We start from the raw sequence: 25,804 nt of genomic DNA, 5'->3' as shown, positions 1-25,804 counted from the left end.
TAAGTTACCCAGGCTGGCCTCAAGCATACAATCCTCCTGCCTCAGCCTCCTGAGTAGCTGGGTAGCATTAATGTGCTATCACACTGGGTTCTTGCCTCATTTATATGGTAGTGGTGTTGGGGGGAAGGGAAAGGACAGTTCTAGTTTGGAGGAAGAGAAAGGAAGAGATGAAGGAAAGGAAGGAAGAAAAAGAAGCAAGTTAATGGACAAAGTTCTAAGGCAGAATTGCAGTACTCCGGCATGTCCTGAATATAGAAATAGATTGTTCCCAGATAAGACTTTGAAATCATGCTTTCCTTGTTAATTGTCTTATGATGACTTCTTGTAATTCCTTCACACTGACTTTCGCATATTCCACAGACTTCCTAAGTGCTTCTCATTGGAATTCAGATAGTTCAGCGAACACCTGTGTTACACCTGTCTTTTGGGTCAACCAAAGCCCCATGCTGCTGTCAGTGGCAATGAGAAGGAACATAAGATCCAGTGAACTTACTGAAGAAAGGTGGAAACCTTAATGTAGGTCTTGCTATGGTTCCAGCGTTTTTATATGTTAAAGATTGATCCTCAGGGTGGCCATATCAGAGGTGATGGGACCTTCAAGAGATAAAACACAAACCAGGCATGGTGATGCACGCCTGTAATCCCAGCACTCTGGGAGGCTGAGGCAAGAGGATCAAAAATTCAAACCCAACCTGGGCAACTTAGCAAGACCCTGTCTCAAAATTTTAAAAAGGGCCTGGGGATATAGCTCAGTGCAAAGGCCCCAGCTTCAAGCTCCAGTGCTCCCCGTCTCTACACAAATACACACAGTTAAATAGTGGAGTTGATGAAGCGTCCTGGGGTAAGTGTAAGAGGTAATTGACTATAGGGGGTGAAACTTCAGCTGTGAAGAAGAAGAGCTGGATACACAATGAGCTTTATAAAGATAAAGAAGAACTGGAAAAATTTTTGTTTTTAAAATCAAATCTGTATTATTTTCCATAGGAAAAACCCTTGTATTTGGTTGAATACTCTGTGGGATTGAAGTGACAATGGATTATGAAATAGCTCTAAGAAATGGTCATCATCACCAGCCAGTAATTTAGCTACTCAAGAGGCCAAGACAGGAGGATTTTGACTTTGAGGCCAGCCTGAGTGACTTAGCAAGACTGTCTCAAAATGAAAGAAAAAACAAAAGTGCTCCAGGGACCAAAGATGAAGTGCAACAGAGATTTCTGACCTTGATGAAGAATTCTGTGCCCAGGTGTTCAGAATCAGGCTGAGGCAAGAAGATCCCTTGAGCCAGGAGCTTGGTGCTAGCCTGGACAGCATAGTGAAACCCTCATCTTTTTTTTTTTTTTTTAATTGCTTTGCATACTGCTCTAATTAGGAATAATCACTATAATAAAACAATGAGCTTTGGTTTCAGAAATGATATCAGCCTTAGGATTTGAATCATGGCAAAACTGGCTGTTCTCTGAAGTCTAGGCATTGCATTAGCAAAACCACAGACATAATTACCCTTCCCCTAGAGGAAAGCCAGTATGATTGGGGGAATATGACTGAATATTGACTATAATATGACTTGTTGAAGTCGAAAGCCACCTGATCTAATTGCTCTGACTAATGCTTCCAGAACTATACTGAACAGGAGTGGTGATAGTGGGCATCCTTATCTTGTTCCTGAATTAGAATGAAAGCTTTCAGTTTTTGATCATTTAGTATGATGTTGGCTGTTCGTCATAGATGGTTTTTATCAGATTGAGATAAAAATCTTCTATTCCAATTTTCTGTAGGATTCTTAATCATGAATGGATGTTGGACTTTGTCAAATGCTTTTTCTGTGTCTAATGAGATGATAGTATGATTTTTGTCCTTGGTTTTGTTAATGTGGTATATTTACTGATTTGTGTATGTTGAACCATCCTTGTATCCCTGGGATGAATCCTACTTAGTCATGGTATATGACCTTCTTGAGGATTTGCTGCATTCAGTATCTTATTGAGGATTTTTGCATCTATGTTTATTAAGGAGATTGGCCTGTAGTTCTTTTGTGTGTGTGTGTGTGTGTGTGTGTGTGTGTGTGTGTGTGTGTGTGTGTGTGTGTGTATCCTTCTCTGGTTTTGGTATCAGAGTAATGCTTGCTTCCAGGAATGAGTTTGGGAGTATTGCTTCCCTTTCAATTTCATTAAAGAGTTTGAAGGGTATTGGTATTAGATCTCTCAATGTCTGGTAGACTTCAGCAGGGAATCCATCAGGACCTGGGCTTTTCTTTGTTGGTAGTTTGTTGTTGTTGTTGTTGTTGTTGTTGTTGTTTCAGTATTGCTTCTTCTTCTTGGTCTTAATTGCATCAGTTTCTGCTCTGATCTTTATAATTTCCCCCATTATATGTGCTTTGGGTTTAACTTACTTTTCTTTTTCTAGAAGCTTTTGGTTCAACTTTGGGTTATTTGAGCTTGTTCTGTTTTTCTGATGTGAGAATTCACAGCTATAAAATTCCCACTCTGATCTTTATAATTTCCTCCCTTGAATGCACTTTGGGTTTAACTTGCTCTTCTTTTTCTAAAACCTTGAGGTTCAACAGTAGGTTATTTATGCAAGCTCACTCTGCTTTTTTGATGTGAGAATTCACTGCTATAAATTTCTGTAGGCCAGGGATTTAGCTCAGTGGTTCCGCTGCCTGCTTTGCAAGCACAAGGACCTGAGTTCAATCCCTGGCACCAAAAAAAAAAAGAAAAAGAAAAAAAATTAAAATTTTAAATTTCTCTCATAGGACTGCTTTCATTGTGTCCCAAAAGTTACGGTATATCATATTGTTTAATTGTAGAAACTGTCTAATTTCTTCTTTAATTTCATCTGTGATTTATTGGTTGCTCAAGAGGGTGTTAATTTTCTTGTGTTTATGATATTTTTGTGGTTTCTTTTGCCATTGATTTCCAATTTCATTACACTGTGATATGATAATATGCACGAGATAATTTCAATTCCTTTGTATTTACTTAAGCATGTTCTATGAGCTAGTATGTGGTCTATTTTGGAAAAAGTCCTTTATGCAGTTGAGAAGAATGTGTATTGTGTTGTTGGGTGGAACACTCTGTAGATATCTATTGTTGATTTTCTTTTTTTTTTTTTTGGTACCGGGGATCAAACTCAGGACCTTTTACTTGCAAGGCAGGCAGCGATACCACTGAGCTAATTCCCCGGCCCTGCATATATATTTATGATTGTTATCTCTTTCTCTGGATTGTTCCCTTAACAAGTGTGTAGTGACTTTCTTTGTCTCTTCTGATCAATCTTTGCTTGAAATCCACGTTGTCTGTAAACAGAATAGCTACCTGTGCTTTTTTCAGGGTTCCTGTTACATGGAGTATTGTTTTCCATCCTTTAACTTTCAGTCTATGAATTTCTTTTTTAATTAAATGTTTCTTTTATGTGACTGTTACGGAAATCTCGGAAAGAAATACACAGAGACACAGAATTCGGATAAAATAATAAAATTTCTTCTCGTGAGCGGATGGGAACACCAGAAACCAGTCTGGTCAATATCAGCGCCCCCTTTGTTCAGCATTTCCCTTTTTATCTCCTTTTTAGCCATTATCTCATCCCTAGTGGTCTTTGATATGTATACAATTCCAGTTCTTATTTAGAAGTCACAGACACAAGATAGGACAAGTACAATGTAAATTCACCCTGGCCTGGTAACTTTGTTAGGTTAATGAAGTTACTGGTTAGAGTCAGATAATCTTCACCTTAAACAAGGAGTTACAGGAAAAGCAAATCTTAAAAGAACCCATTACTTATTTTGCTTCTACAACTACCTTAATATTCAATCTATTAAGTTATCTAAAACTTTTCCGTATCATGACATATTGCTGGATCTTGTTTCTTGATCAATTCTGCCAATCTGTTTCTTTTGTTTGGTGAATTGAGACCATTTACATTGATGGTTATAACTGATATGTATTGACTTATCCTGTCATATTATTTTCCTGTTGTTGGTTCCCTTTCTTTCCCTTGTGTTTAATTGCATGCCTTTCCTGGTGGATTCATTCTATTTGGATTCATGGAATTTTTGCCTTCATTGTCTTTTTCTAGAATATCCTTCAGAACTTTTTGGAGGGCTGGTCTGGTGGTCACAAATTTCTTCAGGTGTTCTTTATCATGGAAGTATATTATTACTCCATCAATTTTTAAAGATAATTTTACAGAGTACATCAATCTGGGTGGGAGCTTGTTTTCTTTTAGAGCTTGAAGTACTTGGCTCCAAGTTCTCCTTGACTGAAGGGTTTGAGTTGAGCAGTCTGCTGTTATTCTGAGGGATTTGCCATTATAGGTGATTTGTCTTCTAACCGCTTTTAATTTTGTTCTTATGTTGAATTTCTGGATTCTTGACTAATATATGCCTTGTTGTAGTTTTTAAATTCTCTAATCATGTCTAATTGGAGTTCTATATGCCTCACTATCTGTATGTCATTGCCTTTTTCCATGCTTGGGAAGTTTTCTGCTATTCTATGAACAAGATTTTTACATTCTTGTGCTATCTTCTGATCTTTCATTGATTCTGATTCTTATGTTCTTCTTTGCATTGTCTAGCAGATGTTGGATTAATTTTTCATGGGCCATTGCCATTTTTAAGAAGTGATTCACCAGGTGTGGTGGTACATACCTATAATCCCAGCACTTGGGAGGCTGAGGCAGGAAGATGGATGTGAGTTTCAGGCCAGCCTGGGCTATATAGTGAGTTCAAGTCCAGCCAGAAATACATAGTGAGACTCTGTCTCAGAAAAAAAAAAAGAAGAAGTGATTCATCTGATGATCCTTAACCACAAACTTGTTTTCTAGATCTGATATTCTATCTTCACTTCGGTTGATTCTGCTACATATACTTTCAATAGAAATTTGACTCTCCTGGGTATATGTTTGTATCTGTTTTATTGAATCCTGTTCTTTCCTATGTTGGGCATTCATGGTTTCCATCACTTTCTTAAACCCCTCTATTTAAGAAAATCTGTATCCTTTTGATCACCGGTACTAAATAAATAAATAAATAAATAATCTGTATCTACTCTAGATTCAGTAACCATGTCCTTTATTATGGTCCTCATCTCTTTAGTTATCTGTATAACTATTTCTGATTTTTTTTTCTAGAACCTCATTCATCTACTTTGTTACTTCCATTGCTACCATTTCAGAAAGTTCAGCTGGGTGGCTTTTTAGTTCTTCCACCTCAGTGACCCCTGGATTTGCCTTGGCAAAGTGGAGGGCTGGGTTTGGATCTTGCTTCCATATTTTCTCATTTTCTATTTTATTTTGTTTGTTTTGTGTGTTGATGCTTATAAATTGCTTATGACAGGTGGCTGTATTACTACTATTGAGACCTCCTTAGGAAATGATTACTTTTCAGAGATCTTCTCTTAGGTATAGCTTTTGGCTTTTGAGTTTGTCCCAAGATCCTGCCTCTTCAACTTATTGGGAATGACAGGTTGCAGCCTGTTTGGCCTAGCACCCAGTTCTTTGATAATGTACTGTGGTATTGTTTACAACCCCTGACAAACTCAGTATTGAAATACAAGTTAGAACAACCAATCACAACTATGTCACCTTGGGTAAAGTAGTACAATCAATAATAACAAAATCATCAAGCACAGTCTAGAAAATGATGAACTGTAATAACTCTTAATTTGCCACCTTTAACCATAGGTACAAAATTTATAGTTGTATCAAAAATTTAAGCCAATTCAGAAAATTATATACAGTAAACATCTCCTTGATAGAGCAGTTTTACCCCCAGGGGAGAAAATTTAAAAGAGATAAGAGAAAAAATAGAGAAATAAAAGAAGAGAAAGAGATTAGAAGCAAGGCTGAAAGACAAAGGAAGATTACCCAAGCTTCAGGAAACTGGTGAAGACAGAAGGGAAAGATGAAGAAAAAAAACAAAAATGGAACAAAACAGAACTAAAACCTAGGAACAAGTTCACATTCATTTTTAAAAATCCAGGAAGAAAAACAGAGGCAAAGAAAACAAAAGAGATTTCTCTGAAATTTCAAGCCTATGGTTCTCTTATGGGGTCTACATTTTTGTGGTAGTGTAGAATTCCAGGAATGTCTGCTGTCACTAGTAGACAAGCCTGCAGCAGGAAGAGGGTGGGATGTCGATTCTGATTCTGGTGTTTTCAACTCCACAGAAGTTCAAGCTGATGCTGGCCTCAGCTGATTGGTTGTGGGGTTGTGGGTTTGTAGGTTTAGCCTACAACACTCTGGGTATCTCTTGCTGGCCTGACCTCAAATCCCTGATCCTGGGTGTCTCCCTCAGTTGTCCATCACCCAGTCACTGGGAGCCCTGAGATGAAGCCAGTCCATGGCTACTCCAAGTCTTGGGTTCAGTAGGCCCAAGACTAAAATGGCATCTGGTCAAGCACCCTCTTCAGAGGACTCAGCAAATGCTTGAACTGGAATCACTCACCAGTTGTTGTAGCTCACAGTATCCATTGCTCCATTCCACTGGTGTGTTTCTCCATGTAGGCCTCTAGAGTCACCCGCCCTCTTGTGTCTCTGTAGATTCGAGTCTCCTCTCTCATGCCACAAGCTGGGAGCCAGGGAGAAAGTGCAGCTTGCCACCCCCTTTTTCTGCGTTGAGGTCTGTCTCTTCACTTTCTCTGTGGGCTCCAATTTTCCCTTCAGATCCTTCCTGGGTCCCGGGGATCCACCTTCCTCCTTCTTTTCTTCCTCAAGTTACTATATTCCAGTGTCTGGATGCCAAAACTCATAGAGGTTTATTTGTTGCTGTTTACCTCTCCCTCATCTTCCTGGAAGTCCCGGGCCAATGCTCTGAGAGCCACAATTCTGGGAAATACTTCAAACAGGGCCCACCCAACCTGTCGGCAGGCCTGGCTGCTGCCTCTGGACACTCACTCCAGCCAGATGGCCCTGCACATCAGTGCTTTGTCCAGAACTCTGCCAGGATGCAAAGGATTGGCCCTCCTAAGAGGGCAGGTGACAAACTCCTAAATCAAGTCTCCATGGCTCTAGGATAGCAAGGGTTTTCATAAGAGATGAGCCTAGAAATCTGTCCTTCTCCTAGGTCAGTCTGCCCTGAAGAGCTCCCAAATGACCTTGGACAACCACCTCTGTCCCCTGACCTTTGTTCCCATGCCCACATTGGGGATGCTATGAAATTTACCACAAGGCAAACTTGGAGAATTGTGGCTAGAGGTAACAGCAAGGGTGCTTGCTTCAGTTTGTGTCACTGCTGGCCTCCTGGAGTCTCTGATAAGGAACATCCTGCCCAGCAGAAGGCCGATCTAAGATAAGAGTCTAGCACTCCTGCTTGGCTGTGGGGTCTGAGCCTGCCTGGTGGGAGGGGAGAGTCTGCTATAACCCCCTGCTCTGAGCCCAGCCTGAGGACCTCTGCTCCCTCCCAGGGAAGCCAAGCCCTCAGGGCCCAGGAGCTGGAGCAGGGCCAGGGATCTGTGGCTTCATGCTTCTGACTCTTGCTGGGCCAGTTTCCCCCAGAGCATGAAATGGATGACATTTTTGTGTCCTTTTCCCACTCTAAGTCCAGGGAACAGGGTCCTGGGCTCCTTGGACAGTCCCACCACCAAACCTGACAGCTCATGGCCAGAGCTGTGGGTGAGGACAGAGCGGAGGCCCATTTGAGGCCTCGTGACATCACCCCACCTTCTGTGGGAGGCCTCACCTACCTCCCCACCTGCTTCTCCTTAGGAAAATTCCTCAGTGGGGAGGAAAACAGCTGTCAAGTTACCTACACATCATTCTGTTGCCTGCCTTGAGTTATAAGTATGACCCATTAAGGTAATGATAGAGTTGGTTCAAAGTTTATCTCCCCTGATTCCCCAAGAAGAAAGCAAGCAGGATTTCTACTCTTTGCAGAGATTTCTTCTTCGGGGATGTAGATGATCTAGGAGAGTCTGTTTTTTAAAAAGAATTGATGCTAGGGCTGGGGATTTAGCTCAGTGGTTTCAACACCTGCTACGCAAGCTCAAGGACCCGAGTTCAATCTCCAGTACCAAAAAAAAAAAAAAAAAAAGAATTGATGCAGACATAGATAAACAAAAACATTTCTGGAGAGAAACTGGCTTGCTTGACCTTCTCTTTTTGGTGTGGTCGGTCTAAGCTGCATTGCTTAGAAAAAGGAGGTGGGGGAGGTTTAATAATTACCTTTGCTGACCTCTGTACTTTCTGGCTTCCTCCACTCTTGGGCACAAGATATGGCCCTTCCTGGGCTGGTCCATATTCACAGGCAGTCAGCTGGGTTGGCCGCTCCACTTGATCCACAAGGTCAAGGAGAAAGGTAAGCCCGGCTGGGTGATAGGAAGGCCCACTGCTGTCTTGGCTGGGTGGCGGGGCTGGACAGAGACTGAATTTAGAGTGGTGACATGACCATCTCACACTGGTTTTCCTCAGCAATTGTTTTGTTTTATTCCTTGCATCCCAGAATGAGAAAGTACTGTACCTATACTGCGGATCAGTTGTGCACCAGGGGCCTTAATCTTAAGAAGGAATTATATAAAAAACCATACTTGCCTTGGACTTGATTCTGCTAAGTATATTCCAGTATGTCTTAAGCAACTTTTACCTTTGAAAATAAAGACGCTGGATGATGGAGGCAGGATGAGTTTCAAGCAAGTCACAGCTAAGGATTAGCAGACAGTGACCTGGCATGGAACCTAGGGGGCTGGCAGGCACACCGGCCAGGGGCAAAACAAGCCCCTGAGCTTTGGAAAAGATACAGGAAACTGTTTCCTGCAGCCAGAATAATATGAATGACTGGATTTTCTCCCTGGGGCTGAGCAAATTATCCCCAAGGGACTGCCACCTGCACCCCTCTAAAAGCCAAGCCGACCTTTGATTTGGGCGTCAGTGCCCTCCACTTGGGCACACCAGCCTGGGGCAGCCCTTACCGAGCCCCCCTTTGTATCTTGTCTGCTTTTGCTGAATCAAGATTCAGCCCGTGCTCTCCTTGCAGCCTCCTGGAACTGGTAGGAGGAAAGATGGGGGAGGAGATGAGCCCCAGAAAACGCAAGGAGGATGAGAGGTCGGTCCAGAGTAATGAACCCAAGACCACAAGTCTCCAGAAAGAGGTGAGGCTGTCTGTTTCCCGGTGGGTCCTTCCCAGGCCTGGGCTGGGGTGATCTGAATGAGGGCAGAAGCAGTGGAGGCCTGGCTGCTCCCCTGTGACCCACTGAAGCTCATGGCTTTGTATCTATAAAGTTTGTCTCTAAATGAGCCATTCTCTGGGGCTAACCCTGGCCCTGTCACCGGTGAACTCAGCACACTCTTGAAGGTCCTGTATCATACACGAGCTTCACGTGTGTGCTTCCATCAGCTGGGGAGCGACGGAGGGTCTGGTATGTGCTGAAACTGATGGCTTTCTCAGGGGTGGTCAGAGGGAGCAGTCTTGTGGTGGAGTCCCCTCTTTCCATCCTCGGCAAACGTCTGATCCTCTTTCATGCGACTGTGCTGGAGGTGAGAATGGCAGGGCCTCCAGCGGCAGTGCTCTGTTTTAAGGGTCTCACTGCAAGACTCGGCTGGCAGAGATGGGCCACAGCTGAATGCTCTTAGCTGACATGGTGAGGAGGTAGGGCTGGTTCTGGGTCAGGAAAGAACGGACGGTTAGGGGTAGGGGTGGAGGAGCTGGAGTAGCCAGGTGTAGTGGCTCATGCCTGTAACTGCAGACCTCTGTGGGGCTGAGGCAGGAGGACTGCAAGTTCCAGGCCAGCCTGCGCAACACAGTGACTTAGTGAAACCCTGTCCCAAAGCAAAGGGCCGGGGATTTAGCTCAGTGGTTTCACTGCCTGCCGCACAAGTGCAAGGAGCACAGTTCGATCCCCGGTACCAAAAACGAAAACAAAAACAAAGGGCTGGGGATGTAGCTTAGTGTGAAGGTCCTGCTTTCCATCCCAGGACTGGAAAATAAAAAGGGGGGAAAGAAAAAGAAAAAGGATCTGTGCATGTGTGTGTGTGTGAGAGAGACAACGTGGCCCTTAACCTGGAATATCTATTGCTGTGTGTCCCCCCACACTGTCCTTGACCCTCACATGGATTTAATGGGACTGTTCTTACCTGAGTAGATCTTAGAAAGTTCACGCCCTACAGGATATTATGACAGAGAAGTTCCAGGCCCTCCCTGGGAGGCGTCTCTTGCTCATGTGGCTCCTCTGGCCAGGACTTCAGGTCCTGATCCTGGTTTCCTTGGTGACAAGTTCCTTCTACTCAGCCCAGAGAAGAGGGTCCTCCCAAGGGCCTCTGTTGTGGAGGGGACCAGGGGTGGTGGCCAGGAGCTTGGAACCTGGTCCTGGCTGTGTAACTCAGGTCTCAAGCAGCCCTGCTGTGCTCTTTTCTCTATGATGAAATGGGTATGGTACGGTGTACTGAACTCATGGGGCTGTTTTAGGAATTTGTTTTTTGGGCGTGGGGTGGGGAATGAACCCAGGGTCTTCACACTGAGCTACATCCCTATGCCTTTCTAAGTATTTTTGAGACAGGATATGGCTAAGTTGCTAAATTGCCCAGACCAGACTGAGCTCAAATTTAAGATGTTCCTGCCTCAGCCTGGAATTACAGGTGTCCACCTCCACACTCAGCAGATTGACCAATTCAACGCACACACAGCCCCAGTAACAGCGTCCTGGTGGAATCACAGCACCTCAGGGCGGACACGCCTGGAACATGGGGTCCACTTTGAGTTGGCCAGACCCAGGGGTTGGGGGTTGCCTCTGACCCTGTGAGCCCCGGGGTGACAGCATTAACTCCTCTTCCTTCCTCCACGTGCCGTCCCAGGTGGGCCTGTTCAGTGGCATCTGCATCATCGTGGGCACCATCATCGGCTCTGGGATCTTCATTTCCCCCAAGTCTGTGCTCAGCAACACAGGAACCGTGGGGCCCTGTCTCATCATATGGGCAGCCTGTGGAGTCCTCGCCACACTGGGTAACAAAGACTCCGCCTCCTGCCTCCTCCCCGTGGAAAGCAGGGCCAAGTCACATAAGCATTGTCCTTGCTGCTGCTGGGACCCCAGCCCATTTTTAATTTCAAGACAAGGTTTCAGTAAGTTGCTAAGTCTCCCAGACTAGGCTCAAACTTGCAATCTTCCTGCCTCTGCCTCCCAGAGTGCTGGGATTACAGGCCTGCACCACCACACTCGGCTTGGTCCCCTTTCAGTGACTGGGAGGAAAGAAGGGTAAATGGGGCTGGAGCTAAATGTCCAGTGACCCGCAAGACTCAGCCCCCAGGGAAGGGCCCCAGACAGGATAACATCTCACGAGCGGCTGGGTGGGGCCCTACCTGTCTGTTCCAGGTGCTCTGTGCTTTGCAGAGCTTGGCACCATGATCACCAAGTCAGGGGGTGAGTACCCGTACCTGATGCAGGCCTTTGGGCCCATCCCTGCCTACCTCTTCTCCTGGACCAGCATGGTGGTCATGAAGCCCTCATCCTTCGCCATCATCTGCCTCAGCTTTTCGGAGTACGTGTGTGCAGCCTTCTACTCGGGCTGCCAACCTCCCGAAGTGGTCATTAAATGCCTTGCCGCCGCCGCCATCCGTGAGTGCCCAAGCCTGTCACCCTGCGGAGGGGGCAGAGGTAGCTTGGCAGAGGCCGGGGCTGCGGCCGGGGATGCTGGCCTCAGATCCTCTGTGCCCACTGAGAAAGAGGCCTCGTGGGGCTGGGGTCTCTGGAGCAGCGGGGCTGGCGGCCACCCCTGGGTGCTGAGCCACACCCAGGCCTGTCAGGGCTGCAGGGAGGGCCACTGCGGGCTGTCCCTGTCACCGGGCAGTGCCCTCCACTCAGGGCCTGGCTGCTGCCTCTGCTTCACCCTCTGAGGCAGCGGCTTGATTGCAAGGCCACCGCCAGGGGCATTGTAAAGGTCTTTCCACCCCCTCCTTTGGATCTGTGCTCTGTGCCCTGGGCCACAGTGTGGAGGGATGGAACAGGGACAGCAGGGACACAGGGAAACCTGAACAGAAGGTGTCACCCGCCCCCACTCCCCAGTGGTCATCACCACAGTGAACGCTCTGAGTGTGCGGCTGGGGAGCTACGTCCAGAACGTCTTCACTGCGGCCAAGATGGTGATTGTGGTCATCATCATCGTCAGCGGCCTGGTCCTCCTGGCCCAAGGTGACCGTGGCAGGAGGGGGAGTGCGGGTGCCGCCCTGCTCATACCTCCTTTCCATCTGAGGGCTCGTGTCCCTAGCCTGTGTCTGACCGTGGCGGGGACTGGGCAGCAAGACTCAGCTGCTTGCTTCTCAGTGTGTGTCCTGCCCTAGCCCTCAGGAGAGCAGTGCAGCGTCAAAATCAGTCACCGTCTGCCTTAATTACAGGAAACACAACAAATTTTGAGAACGCCTTTGTGGGTACACCAGCATCTGTGGGTGGCATCAGCCTGGCGTTTTACAATGGACTCTGGGCATACAATGGATGGTAGGTGTCACATCTGGCTCCTGGTCAGGGAACCAAAGATGCCACATCCTGGGGGCCGAGCACTGTTGCTCTGCTATCCAAGCAGCCCATTGAGATTGTAACTCAGCCCCTAGAAAAAATTAGAGGGATGAAGTTTAACAAAAGGAAGTCTTTATTTGTAAAGAGGACAAGGAAGGGAGAAGAAAGGAGAAGATAGACAGCTACTCTGATAAGAGAGATTCAGGGTAGCGGCTTCGGAAAGATGGAGGACCCGGGAGCCCTTTGCCCCCAGCTGCTTTGTAGGGAGTCAAGTGGGCTTCCTCCTCAGCCGGAACTGGCCATGACTGCACTGGCTTTGGGCACCTCTGCCTGTCGTCATTTCTTCAGGGGTCTATGAGCAGCTCCTTTCTGTCTGTTCACTTGTCCGTGACCTACCTTTGAAGGCCTTGTCTTTGGGGTGGGTGGCTAGTTGGCAAGGGGGTGCCTTATTCTTGGTGAGCTGAGAGTCAGTCAGGGGCGTGTGGACATCTACTGTACTCTATCGTGACCACAGAGTGAATAATACAGTGACTCTAGAGTGCGTGTGCATATAAATATGTGTAGATGTTAATGCACAGGTGTGAGCACACGCTGCTTTAAAGTTAGCCCCCATTTTGTTTCTCCTATATTTTATCGGAGGTATGGGTGGCTTATCATTTGTGTACCTGCCTTTCTCTCTGTGTCGGGCCTGTCAGCTGTTTTTCTGGTCTCTCAGTGCAAGTCCCAAGGCCATTTGGTGCCTTTCTTTATCTGGATTTTTCTCTTTCTCTACATCTGTCTTTGGCTTGCTTCCCAGGGGAATTTCTCTAATGAAGTTTATATTTAGCTCCCTCTAGTCAAGACCAGCCAGACAACCTAAGTAGCCCCATATCCTATTTTCTCATCTACAGAGCCCTTCTCCTTTCTGGTAAAATTTGCCTTCACATCTCTCCCTCCATCGTGTGTGTGTGTGTGTGTGTGTATGTGTGTGTGTGTGTGTGTGTGTGTCTGTGTGTGTGGTACTGGGAACTGAACCAGATCTTCACATCCTCAGTCCTTCTGAATTTTTTATTTTGAGACAAGGTCTAAGTTGATAAATTGCCTTGAATGGACTTGAGCTTGTGATCCTCCTGTCTCAGCTTCCCACGGTGCTGGGACTGTGAGCGTGCACCATCATGCCAGGCTCTGGGCCCTGTCCGCTCCGTTTTCCTGGGACCCCACAGACACCGAGACATCTGCTCTTCTCCCTGGATGTGGCACTGGCCCGACCACGCCCAGTGAGCAGTCAGTGCTGAGGCCCTGAACGAAATTCTCACCGGGCAACACTGGCTCAGCTGAATTAGAGGCAGCCAGCGAGGCCGAGCCCTTGTCTCAGCCAGGAATATTCAGGGGACGGCAGGCACTTCTGTTCAGACCTGGAGGTCGCTGGTTCTTTGCTCAGGTCCTTGAGGGAGAAGCATGAGCATCCTGATGCTGGGCTTTCTCTCCTTCACCTTTTGATTTCATCCCCTTTTCCAAAAGCCCCCACTTTGTTAGAGGACCTGGTGACACACTGCTACTGACATGCACTTCTTTCTGACACTCTTTCTCCTTCCTTCCCTCTTTGTCTTTCTCCTCCTCTTCCAACCTGCCTTCCTGTTTTGCGGTAGTGGGGACTGAACATAGGGCCTTCAACTGAGCTACATCCTGAGCCCTTTCTAAAGTTTTCTTGGTTTGAGATGGGTCTTTCTAAGGCCCTAAGTTCCCCAAGCTGGGCTCAACCTTGCAATCCTCCTCCTTCAGCCTCCCAGAGTGCTGGCATTACAGGTGTGTGCCACCATGCCCAGCAGTGGGAAATCTAAAATGAGGCCAACATTTATTATTGCGTGTTTCCCATTCTTAGTCAAGAAATCCAAGTCACATGTCACCCTTGTTCCTTTTCTTTTCCCAGGAATCAACTCAATTACATCACAGAAGAACTCAGAAATCCTTACAGGTAAGAAAGCTGAGCCAGGCAGGAGACAACAGATCCAAAGCATATTTCACTTCTCCCAGGCAAAAGTAGAGCTGCTGCCTCCTATTATTCCATGATTCCATTCCAGGCAGTGAAGTTTTTGTCCTTCCAACCCAGGGCCTCGTGTATGCAAGGCAAGCGCTCTGCCATGGGAGAGAATGGCTCCTTCTAAGCTCGTCATCCACTCTTAGGGTTTGGCTGTGTTTGGGGCAGTGGAATGGTCTCTAAGGGGAAGGAGGAACTCCAACTTCCTTTATCTTCACGTTACTTTCTTTTAAACAATTTGATTCTACTGTCTTAGTGCCCGAGAGGGAAACTTCTCCTTGGAAAATCTCTCTTGCTCCAGCTGGGCTCTGCCATATCGCAGACCCCGCCTAAGTGGCCTGAGGAAGGGCATCTGTGGCCTGGGTCATCACACTGAGAAAGGGGTGTGTGGCAGGGAGGGGAAAGGATGGGATGAAAAGCACACGGGACCCTCTGGTCTGACCCCAGGTTCCCTGTCACCCTCTCTCTCAGAAACCTGCCCCTGGCTATTATCATCGGGATCCCTCTGGTGACAGTGTGCTACATTCTCATGAACATCTCCTACTTCACCGTGATGACCCCAACGGAACTCCTGCAGTCCCCAGCAGTGGCCGTGGTGAGCGTGGAGGGGCCGTGGCCTGCGGGAGGAGGCAAGGGGAGAGTTGGAGAGGGGACGGATCCGGGGAGCTGACGTGAGAGGACTGGGCCTAGGGCAGCTGGGCAGGGGTGGTGGGCTCTTCCTCTCCAGCCCCAGCCCGGGCCCCAGCTGCCTGGGTGCAGGCACAGTGTCTGGCTAGAGGGGGGCTCCAGGAACCAGGGCTGGGGGCTGGCAGGAGGAAGGAGAGGAGGAAAGTGCAAGGAGTGAATTCACATACTGAGGTGTGGATCTAAGCCAAGTGAGGAGGGAAGGCAGACCAGGCAAGCTGGGCAGAGGGGCGCACGCCTATCATCCCAGCTACTTGGCAGGCTGAGGCAGGGGACCACAAGTTCGAGCTCAGCCTGGGCACCTCATGGAGCCCTTATCCCAAAATAACAATAAAAGGGCTGGGTACGTAGCTCAGAGGTAGAGAACCCCTGGATTCAAGTACCCGTGCCAACACACACCCACATAACCTCCCCCCGCCACACACACAAAGGATCACAAGTTTGAGCCCAGCCTAGGCAACTCTTAGTGACTTAGAGAAACCCTATTTCAAAATTTAAAAAAAATTTAAAAGGTCTTCAGATGTAGCTCAGAGAAACTGTTCTAGGTTCAATTCCACTAAAGCAAAAAACAAAAACACACACACAAAAAGGAAAAAAAAGGTATTGGGCCCCAAGGACTAGAAAATATGCATGGATTCCACATGCTGGAGGCCTGGTGGAGTTGGGATAGGTCAGAAAATGAGTTAGACAAAGACAGGACATGGTGGGGGCTTAGCAGGAGCAGGACTTGCAGTTTGGTTAATGTCCAGGCCACCAATCACCAGCCTGGGCAGCTAAGGGGAAGGAGAACAAGGTCATTCCGAGCTCAGGTGCTGGCAGGATTGTTCAATACCCAAGAATGAAGCCCAGAAGTGGTGGCTTTGAAGGTTCCTGTCAGCACCAAAAGATCCTAAGCATGCAGAGTGGTGGCACAGGCCTGTATCCCAGCACTCTGCAAGGCTGAGGCCTGAGGAACAAAAGTTCCAGCCCAGCCTGAGCAACTTAGCAAGACACTGTCTCAAAATACAGAATAAAAAAAGGACTGAGGATATAGCTCAGTGTGAAGGCCCTGGGTTCTATCCCCAGTGCTGCCATCGATTGTCCATCAATATAAAATCCTAAGACCCTGAAGAGTTTTTCCACTCTCTGTTCTCCAGCAGGGGCCCCCAGAGGCTGCGCCCAAGGAGGCGGGGTCGGAACCTGGGTTCTCTGGGAGGGCTGAGGAGCTTTTTCGGACCAATGGCTCTTGGAGGTTATAGAAGATCCTCAGGATTCGTTTCCTTGTCCCACCAGACCTTTGGTGACCGCGTTCTCTATCCAGCCTCTTGGGTCGTCCCACTGTTTGTGGCGTTTTCCACCCTTGGAGCTGCTAACGGGTCCTGTTTTACTGCGGGCAGGTAGGGGACCCCAAAGTCACTCTGTCCCAGGGTGGGCAGGAGGTGGCAAAGCTGATGTCACGGTGAGGAGGCCCTCAGTCCCTGGAACTGCGCCTGATCAAGGGCCTCACGGCCCAACTCGGAGTCCCAGAGTCTAGAGAACATATGTAGCCCTGACTCAAAAGGCAGACTGGCAAGGGAAGCGAGAACAAGGCTCCCCGCAACCTCAGCGCAGCCACTGTGGCAGAGCCAAGCTTGCTAACTATGGGGGAAACAGTGCTCAGCACAGGGCAGAGGGAGGCAACAGGGGCAAAATGAGCTTTGGTTTCTGCATGGCACCTTTCAAGCTGCATTGCTTTACCTACTGCGATTCCCAAACATCTTCTCAGGTTACTACATATACAGACTGGACCAGACTTTCCCTTAAATGGTCAAAGTTTAATACTCTAGGCTGTAGGTATGAAGGTGTCTATTATAAATCCTCAATTCTGCAGCACAAAAAAATAAAACAGCTAGCTAGGCATGGTGCTGTAACCCCAGCAGCACCCTGGGAGACTGAGACAGGAAAATCCCAAGTTGGAGCACAGCCTGGGCAATTTAGTGACTTACCAAGACCTTGTCTCAAAAACAAAAAAAGGTGGGGATGTAGTTCAGTGTGGCCCTGGAGTCAATACTCCAGTACTAAAAACAAACCAGCCAGGTGTGGTTCTGCTTCTGTAAAATATTACATCAACAGGTGTACTACAATTCATCCATTCATTTGGATTATTTCCAGTCTGGGCTGTTATGCATAGCTCTACTTTGGACCTTCCTCTGTGTGTTTTTGCATGGAGACATGTTTTCTTTTCTCTCGAAATTTCTGGGGATAGAATTACTAGGCCATATAGTAACTTCATGATTAACTTTTCTTTTTGGTGAAAAGAAACTCGACATTTATTTATAGTTGTGGAGCCCGTATCCCAGCTGAATTAAATTTTTACTCAACTAATCATATGAGAGAAAAAAAAATCCACTTTTATTTATGTTAAAGTACCAATATGGTGGGCTGAGGGAATAGTTTAGTAGTAGAGCATGTGCCTAGCATGTGCAAGGGCTGGGGATTCATCTACATTAGTAAAATATTTAAAAATCTGCCCATCTAAAAATTAGGTTAATCATTATAGAATTGTAAGAGTTCATGTACTTTGCATACAAATCCTTTATCAGATATGATTTGCCCATATTTTCTTCTAGTCTGCAGCTTGTCTTTTTATAATGCTGATTTATTCATTGGTGCATATTATTCACACAGAATGAGATTGTTTACGGTGTGTTCATACAGGCATGGATCATATTTTGATTATTTTCATCAATATTTATTTTTTATTCTTTTCTTCCCCTTTATTCTCTTTTCTTCCCCTCCATCCCCTTCCCCTCCTGCATCTCCAGAAGACCTTATAGTTTGTCCTCTCTCTTCTTTATGGCTGAAATAGACACAAACACACAAGCATACATCTCACACTTCATTGTAATAGTGTTTTTGATGTAAATGTTTCTAAGTTTGACAAAGTCCAGCTTATCATTTTGGGGGGGGGGGTCCGGGGATCGAACTGGGGTCCTTGCGCTTGTGCAGCAGGTGGTGAAACCACTGAGCTAAATTCCTGGCCCCAGCTTATCACTTTTTACATGACATATTTTTACTGTCTTTGCTTAATACAAATTCACAAAGATTTTCTTCTTCGAAGTTTTATATGTTTAGCCCTTCCATTCAGATGCACAATTCAGGTAATGGGAAGGGGGGTGGTTGAGACAGGGTCTCACTATGTAGCCTAAGCTGGCCTCAAACACATGGTGACCCTCAGGCCTCAACCTTTGGAGTGCTGGGATTACAGGTGTGCACCTCTGTGCCCCAATAACTTGAACTAATTTTTTACAGTTTCACAAATGTGCAGTTTGGGGGCTGCCCAGGGACTTGTGCTATATTATAGTTGTCCTTCCACATCTATAGTTTCTGCATCTATGGATTCAACCAATAGCACAGCAAAAATATTCAGAAAAAAATTGTATCTGTAGTGAACACGTGCAGATTGTCATTATTCAATAAACAATGCAGTGTAACTTACATAGCATTTACACTCCATTAGGGATCAGATTAAGGGACATGGGAGGGTGTGCATAGGTTATATGCAAATAATACATCACTTGATGGAAGGGGCTTGAATATCTGAGCAATCTGGTATCTGCAGGGACCCGTGAACCAACCCTGGAAGAAATGGAAGGATGACTATCACTTTTTCCCTGATATGGGGTTTCACCTGACATGTTGCCCAGGATGGTCATGAACTCCTGGGTTTGAGCGATCCTCCTGTCTCGGCCTGTCCAATAGTTGAGGCTATAGGCATGCACCACTGCATTCTGCTCTATATAATTTTTCTAGAATAAAATATAAAGTTTTCTTTTAATGGATTCTGAATTTCTCACATTGACATATCTTCCTCCCTCCTTTTAAAATTATAGAGATTCCTGTGTTTAATTTCTAGCATAACTTTAGCTCTTTGATCAATGTGGAATGTACATTGACATTAGGCCCAAGTCATTTTTTCTAAACCTTTATCTGTTGTCACAATATTGTTTACTGCACAGTCTACCATTTATGTCCCCTACTGGGTAGAAATGCCATCATTGTCACTGTTTCTGGTTCATTTGGTGTCACTGAATTTTTCTGTGCTGTTATATTTATGGAAAATTTTACTTGTGGTGACATAAAATCTGGCAGGACTTAGCACTCCCAACTTAGACTGTTTGCCTATTTGGCATTCCAGATGCACTTGTAACGATTTTATCCAGTTGCATTTGAAAAATCTGTATTGTTATTGGTGCATGTCTGCAGGACATGATCACATTCCTCATGTGGAGCTGGTACATGCATACATCTTCATTCAGTTTTAATCCCCTTCCTCCATTTCTTGGTCTCCCTCCCACTTGCAAGAGATTTGTCTATTTCCTACTATCTTTTATTTTGCTCATTAATATTTTGGGTTTCTCGTATAAGAGAAACCAAACCATGTGATATTTAAGCTTGTACGTCTAATTTATTTCACTTAATATTATGGTCTCAAGGTGCATCTATTTTCCTACAAATGACTCCAGTTTATCTTTAGGGCAGAGTAATATGCCACTTTGTGTTAACACATTTTCTTTATCCAGCTGCACTATTATGGCTTGGAGTTTACATATTAATTTGTGGAGAACTGATGAAATGTAGATTGAGTTTACAGTAGCATCTTGAGTCTCTCTTCTGTCAATTCACTTCCTGTTTCCACTACTTCTTTCTGGGACTCTATATCATGTTTACATCATTTCAAACTTCAAATATGTAGTTTTATGTAGATGGGTCTTTTGGTCATTGTGGGGTTTTTTTTCTGCAGTAGTCCTGGAGATTGAACCTGGGACCTCTACTGAGTTACATTCCCAGCCCTTTTTGGAACAAGGCCACACTAAGTCACTAAACTGCTTAGGCTGAGTTCCAAATTGTGATCTTCCTGCCTCATTCTCTCAGAGTGCTGGGATTACAGGCATGCACCACCATACCCAGATTGGCCTGTGTATTCCTAACACTAAATTGTATGGCAGTGGAGCCAGATTATGTGGTCTCTAGGACATCAATTCAGAGGTCTTAAAATTTACTTCCTGAGAATTTTATTTCTCATGATACTGAGGATAATGTGCTCATGTAACGGTTTCTAGATTTTAAAATCATCAAGGCTGTAACTTGTACCATTTAACTCTTCCACTTTAATAACAAATTTGCCAAATTTTACCTTCTGTTTCAAGGACTCCTTTTGGTTTCTTTTTTCTGGTACTAAGGTTTGAATGCAGAGCCTTGTGCATATTATGCAAATGCTTTATCACTCAGCCACACCCCAAGTCCTTTTTGAGACAGTATCTTGCTATATTGCCCAGGCTGGCCCTGAACTTGCCCATTCTTCTGCCTTTGTCTCCCAATTAGCTGGGATCACAGGCATGCACCACCACATCCAACCTCAAGGGCTCCTGATCTCTGTATCATCCCTTTTCTGCCTTCTTGGTGGACTATTTCTTTCTTCATTAGGAACTCTGTTTAAAGCCTTAAACTATCTTGTCTGGTAATACTACCTCAGCTATAGTTAAGCTATTTTCGGTAATGTCCGGTGTCTTTTATCATCAGCTTTCAGTGTCACTGAGCTCAGCCTGTATGTTTGAACAAATCCAACCTGAGAGTTTCTAGCAAACTTAAAATGTGTTTATATTTAATGTGATTAATGATAGAGCTGGATGAATTTCTCACATATCACCTTGCATCTCCTGGGCTTAAAATGATCTTATACTAAGTTGTTATATTTTTTGTCTTTATTCCATTTTTCTCCTGGTGTGGAAATTATCTATCTGTTCATTTAATGATTGCCCTAAAGTTGACCATGAATGTGTAATAGGATATTAGTGTTTCAAATCTCATGAACCCATGCCTCCAAAAAATGTTTATTACAAAAAACCAAAACAAAACCTAACCTCATACTTGAATACCAACATATTTTACTGTGTTTTCCTTAACCTTCTTTCTTAAAATCAATTCTTCCCCCAAGTTCAATTTTTTTTCTATAGTGGACACTTTTAAGGAATGGAGAGTAAATGTCTCATAGCTCACCTAAAACTGTACTTACTTTCCCAGTAGTCTTGACTGCTAGTTTAATGATGTAAATTCGTCTGAAACTCCCTCATCACTTTGAGAATGTTATTTCTCATAAAATGTCTGCTGTCGTTCTCCTCGTCCTAATTCTGTAAACTCTTAAATTCAGTAGCCTTTCAGATTTTTTTCCCCTCCCATTATATTGCTTATAGCTGAGTATGTTTTTTCTTGTGTAGAATGGGGTAGTTTGAGGCTCACAATGTTTTCAATTTTGGGAAAGTTCTCTGCTGTCTGTGCTGTTCCCTGATGTCTGGGCTTCTTTGTGTCTTCTCTCACCTTCCCATCTACATTTCCATCTCTCCAGGCTTCATGCTGCGCTCTACCCTCCAACTTACTGTTTCACTTCTAATTAAATTTCTAATTAGAGTAACTTTTTCTTTAGAAATCCTATTTAGCTTTTTTCCCCCTTATATATTTTAAACATAGTCTTTCATATAACTAAATTGTCAAGACTTTTGAGGGGAAGTGCCAACTTATGTTTGCTAATTCATCCTCCATGTGATGTATTTTATATATTTCAGACAGGGTCTTGCTCTGTAGTTCAGGTTGGCCTTGAACTATGTAGCCCCGGCCATCCTCCTCCTACCTTTGCTGCCCAAGTGCAGGGATTACAAGTGTGCACACAATCTCCATCTGTCCCCGCCTTGGTGACTCTGCTGTGCCAAGATGCACTTAGGCTCCTCACCCTTTCAAAACTTACATCCCTCCAGGGGACAGAGTCACCCAAAGAAGGCCAGTCACCACTCAACTGTCTTCTCTGTGACACTGGTAAAACTCAGCACACACTTCCTCGGCACCTCCGTGTGATTTCTTCTTTCAGAATCATTTACGTCGCAGGCCGAGAAGGGCACATGCTAAAGGTGCTTTCTTACATCAGTGTCAGGCGCCTCACGCCCGCCCCTGCCATCATCTTCCATGTAAGTATGAAGTGCAGCACAATACCTGTCCTCACCCAGAGAGCCCTCAGTTCCGGAATGAAACAGACCTCCTTTGCTAACACTTCTCCCAGTGGTTTTCAAAGTGTTACCAGGTGTTGTAACCAGTGGTCCTGTCCAGGCTCGTATTATCCTCCTCAAAGAACTGGACGGAACAAAGAACACAAATGTTTAACACTGATTGAAGGTAGGATCAAAGGTAGGAAAAGAAGGAAAGAGAAGTGCGCTCTGCAGAGCGAGGGTGGGCCAGTTCATGTAGGAAAAGTAAGCTGAGCAGAGTGGAGGGTAGAGGGTGAGAACACTCAGAGTCGCCACGAGATTAATGGCCACTGTCTTTTATACCCACTGCGGATAGCAGGGCCATCCCATGAAGGGCTCTGCACATGCATCCAGGCCTTGACAGACAGCTCTCTGTGACTGACGGGTCACACCTGATTGTCCAGGCTCATATCCATGCCCTAATCCCTTACCTCAAAAGGATCCAGGTTCCCTTATTCCTTGACATGAAAAAAAATTCCCAGGATAATTCAACTTATCTCATTTCTGTTCCTGTTTCGGAATGTACCCACCAAAGATACTGTTTGAATCCCCCAAACTGGCACCATGCTACTTTTCATGTATGTTCATTTGTTTGTTCTGGGCGCCTGGTAACAAGGTAAATGGAAGCCCTCTAGCACATGGGAAGGAGAACAAGGCACTTTACAAGGTGCTGCTAACCGCAGTCTCTCATTACGGTCTACTAACTTGCTTGTCCTGAGAGCCTCTGCATCTCTAATGGGAGATTCTCACTGGTAGATCGTCTAGGTCAGGTGCAACAGTTCTGGGCACACAGACACCTTCCACATTCCTAGCTCAGGCCAGTCCACCGCCTGCCAGCTCCAGAGGAGAACAGGTCTCTCTTCCACCTGCACACTCTGAAGATGGGGAACCTCAGCCAGAGAACAGGGACACAAGTCAAGGCCCAGGTGACTAACGCAGTCAAGATCAGACCCGGGTTTCCTGGTCTAGGGCTCTTGCCCATGATGAAGACTCCTGGAAGTTAAATCCATCATCATGAAGCTGGTACAAAATATATACAGAGTTTATCTATTTTTTTCCTTGCTTAAAGTCATAACTTCAAAGACTCAAAAATTATTCAAGTTCTTCCTTCCAGGCTTCAGAGAGAACAGTTATCATAGCCAAGGTCACATTCAAACCAACTGCAATGGGATACATGGGAAGTTTCTTTCATGCTGATCTGTTTATCCAGAGGAAAAACTGCTTCTTCAGACTTCTATGAGGTGATAAGAGTAATGTTTTTATGCACTAATGACTTGGGAATTTGTTCTTCTTTCTATCAGGGCCTAATAGCAATGATTTATATCATCCCTGGTGACATAAACACCTTGGTCAATTATTTCAGTTTTGCTACATGGTTATTTTATGGGATGACGATTATAGGACTTGTTGTGATGAGGTTTACGAAGAAAAACCAGGAAAGGCCTATCAAGGTAAGTGTCATACCCAAATGTCACAAGCAGCTCTGGTGACTAGACTGAAGAAAAGCTTGTTTCTTCCTACCTGACTCTACTCTGTTCTTGAGTATCGTCCTTTAGACAGGAGTTTATTCTGCACTTCATATAATAGCTTATGATCTAATTAACCACATAGTCATTCATTTTACTTGGCTATCATTTTACTAAGCTATCAGGGATAGCTGTGACACTTTCCATACACTGCTGGGGTCTTCTGAACCCTGGCCCTTGGCCCCTTCCTGTCCAAATTCACAACATACTTTTAGCTCCTTCCCACTCCCTGAAAGGCTGCAAAGATCTGTGTACCAATGAAGATGAAGCAGAATTTATTTGGTTTTTCTATGTTAAGGACTGAAAAAAACACAAACCACCGTGCTATTTAATTCTTAGGGTAACAGACCACAGATAGAAGAAAAAAATAGGCAAATGAACAGGACAAGAATAAGGATACTGTCTTTCAATTTAGGACACTCAGGGACCTTGCACTGAGCTACATCCTCAGTCCTTTTTTTAAGTATTATGAGACAGGGTCTCACTAAGTTCTAAATGTCCCAGGCTGGGCTCGGGCTTGTGATCCTCCTGCCTCAGCCTCCCAGAGTATTGGAATTATGGGTATGTACCACGAGACCTGGCTTAGCTTTAGGCCTTTGTTTCAGAAATCTGTCTAGTGGTCTACCTTACATTGTCACTGGACCTCCATCATGTCTCTGGAGTCAGCTGAGACATGGGGCAGCTTACCTGGACCTAGGCAGTGTCCCGTTACTCAGTTCACCCAACAGGCAAGACTGTGGTGGCAGTATAGGTTTTTCATTCCCACAACCCTCCCCCTGCCCCGTAAACCCAGGCAGAATCACTAAGAGAGCAAAGGGAAAACCCCACAGCCAATACAAAAGGAAATGAGGTATTGCCACAAACCCCAGACTGCATGGAAGTGCCACAAGCCACAACGGAGGGTCCACTGGTGGGGTTCCCAGAAGGAGACCTGAGGCCCCACCAGCTGAAGGAAGAAGCAGGGCTGGCTCAGTCCTCAAGGATCCTGCAAGTTCCCACAAAAGCTCCTTTCTGGTATGGAAACATTTCCAGAATCATGAGATTATAATAAATGCTGGGCACAGAAACCACACCAAACATGGCAAGCACATCGGGGCCCAGCAAGTGGCGCCTGGGGACATGCATCTCCCCACTGGGGAGGGGGCCGCACAGGGAGGCCATGTCACGTTCACAACATTTCAGGAAACAAAATCATTTCAGAAGAATAAGCAAAAAGGAACATGAGCAAAGAAGCATTCCAGGAAAGAGGACTGGAACATGCAAACAGAAACAAAAGAGGTTTGAGAGGAAATCAGTAAAGGAGACAGAAAAAAGGTGGTTGTAGTACATGTAAAGTTGGAGTCCCTGAAGAAGAAGAGAATGAAATAAATTCTAGAGAATTTTAAAAATTGTAATTCAATAACTATTTTCTTTTTTTTTTTTCGTGCCTGGGATCGAACTTGGGTCCTTGCGCTTGTGCAGCAGGCAGCGAAACCACTAAGCTAAATCCCTGGCGCAATAACTTTTCTGAGATAGAAGGAATGACTGGAGGGAGGACTCTACCATCCCACCAACACAGTGAAAGGCATGCAGTACAACTGGCAAATAGGCAACAAAAATATAGTCTGACAGAATTATGTGGATCCATTCCCCTTTTCTCGTTCCCAACTCCACCCCCAATTCACTTAAAAAAAAAATACTAGCATCAGACCTTGTGTTATCAATATTTCATGCCAGAAGACAACAGAGTAATATATTTCAGATACTCAAAAGAAAGAAAATGTTAGCTAATGGTTTTATATCCAGCCAAACTGACCTTGAACAGTACAGTTAACAGAATGAAATGTCTCAAGATACATACTATTATATGTGCTCCTCCTGAGGAATTGGCTGGAGAATGAACTTCAGAAACAATAGAGTCATTGGCATAAGGTAAGTCTATTTAACTACAGAGCTAAGAGTAAATGATGGGATGTAAAAGTGACAGAATGGTGTGCCATTATTATGCAACAAGTATGGAAATAAAATATACGAAATGTTTGTGCCAATTTAGGCCAAACAAACTCTCAGTTAAGGATATCAAGCTGAGCATGGTGGCCCATGCCTATAATCCTAGCACTCTGGGAGCCACAG

General features: G+C 45.2%; 1 protein-coding gene across 3 annotated transcripts in view; it reads left to right on the top strand.

The window, feature by feature from the left end:
• The first annotated feature begins 8,205 nt into the window (after window positions 1-8,205).
• The window catches only part of LOC101713642 (b(0,+)-type amino acid transporter 1), a 29,057-nt gene continuing 11,458 nt past the window's right edge, over window positions 8,206-25,804 (top strand). For all 3 annotated transcript variants that reach the window (XM_087191024.1, XM_087191025.1, XM_087191023.1), the window contains exons 1-11: window positions 8,206-8,290; window positions 8,966-9,080; window positions 10,780-10,927; window positions 11,295-11,537; window positions 11,985-12,110; window positions 12,314-12,413; window positions 14,341-14,385; window positions 14,920-15,043; window positions 16,405-16,508; window positions 22,013-22,109; window positions 23,468-23,617. In XM_087191024.1, the coding sequence (XP_087047150.1) occupies window positions 8,208-8,290; window positions 8,966-9,080; window positions 10,780-10,927; window positions 11,295-11,537; window positions 11,985-12,110; window positions 12,314-12,413; window positions 14,341-14,385; window positions 14,920-15,043; window positions 16,405-16,508; window positions 22,013-22,109; window positions 23,468-23,617 (1,335 nt within the window). In that variant the 5' untranslated portion in view covers window positions 8,206-8,207. The remainder of the gene's footprint in view (window positions 8,291-8,965; window positions 9,081-10,779; window positions 10,928-11,294; window positions 11,538-11,984; window positions 12,111-12,313; window positions 12,414-14,340; window positions 14,386-14,919; window positions 15,044-16,404; window positions 16,509-22,012; window positions 22,110-23,467; window positions 23,618-25,804) is intronic.

This window comes from Heterocephalus glaber, unplaced genomic scaffold (genome assembly GCF_053883595.1).
Source record: "Heterocephalus glaber isolate CG9 unplaced genomic scaffold, H.glaber_assembly_v1.0 deba00001561, whole genome shotgun sequence".
NCBI classification, from domain to species: Eukaryota; Metazoa; Chordata; class Mammalia; order Rodentia; family Bathyergidae; genus Heterocephalus; species Heterocephalus glaber.
Note: the sequence above shows the minus strand (reverse complement) of the source record. Positions and strands in the feature narration are given on the sequence as shown.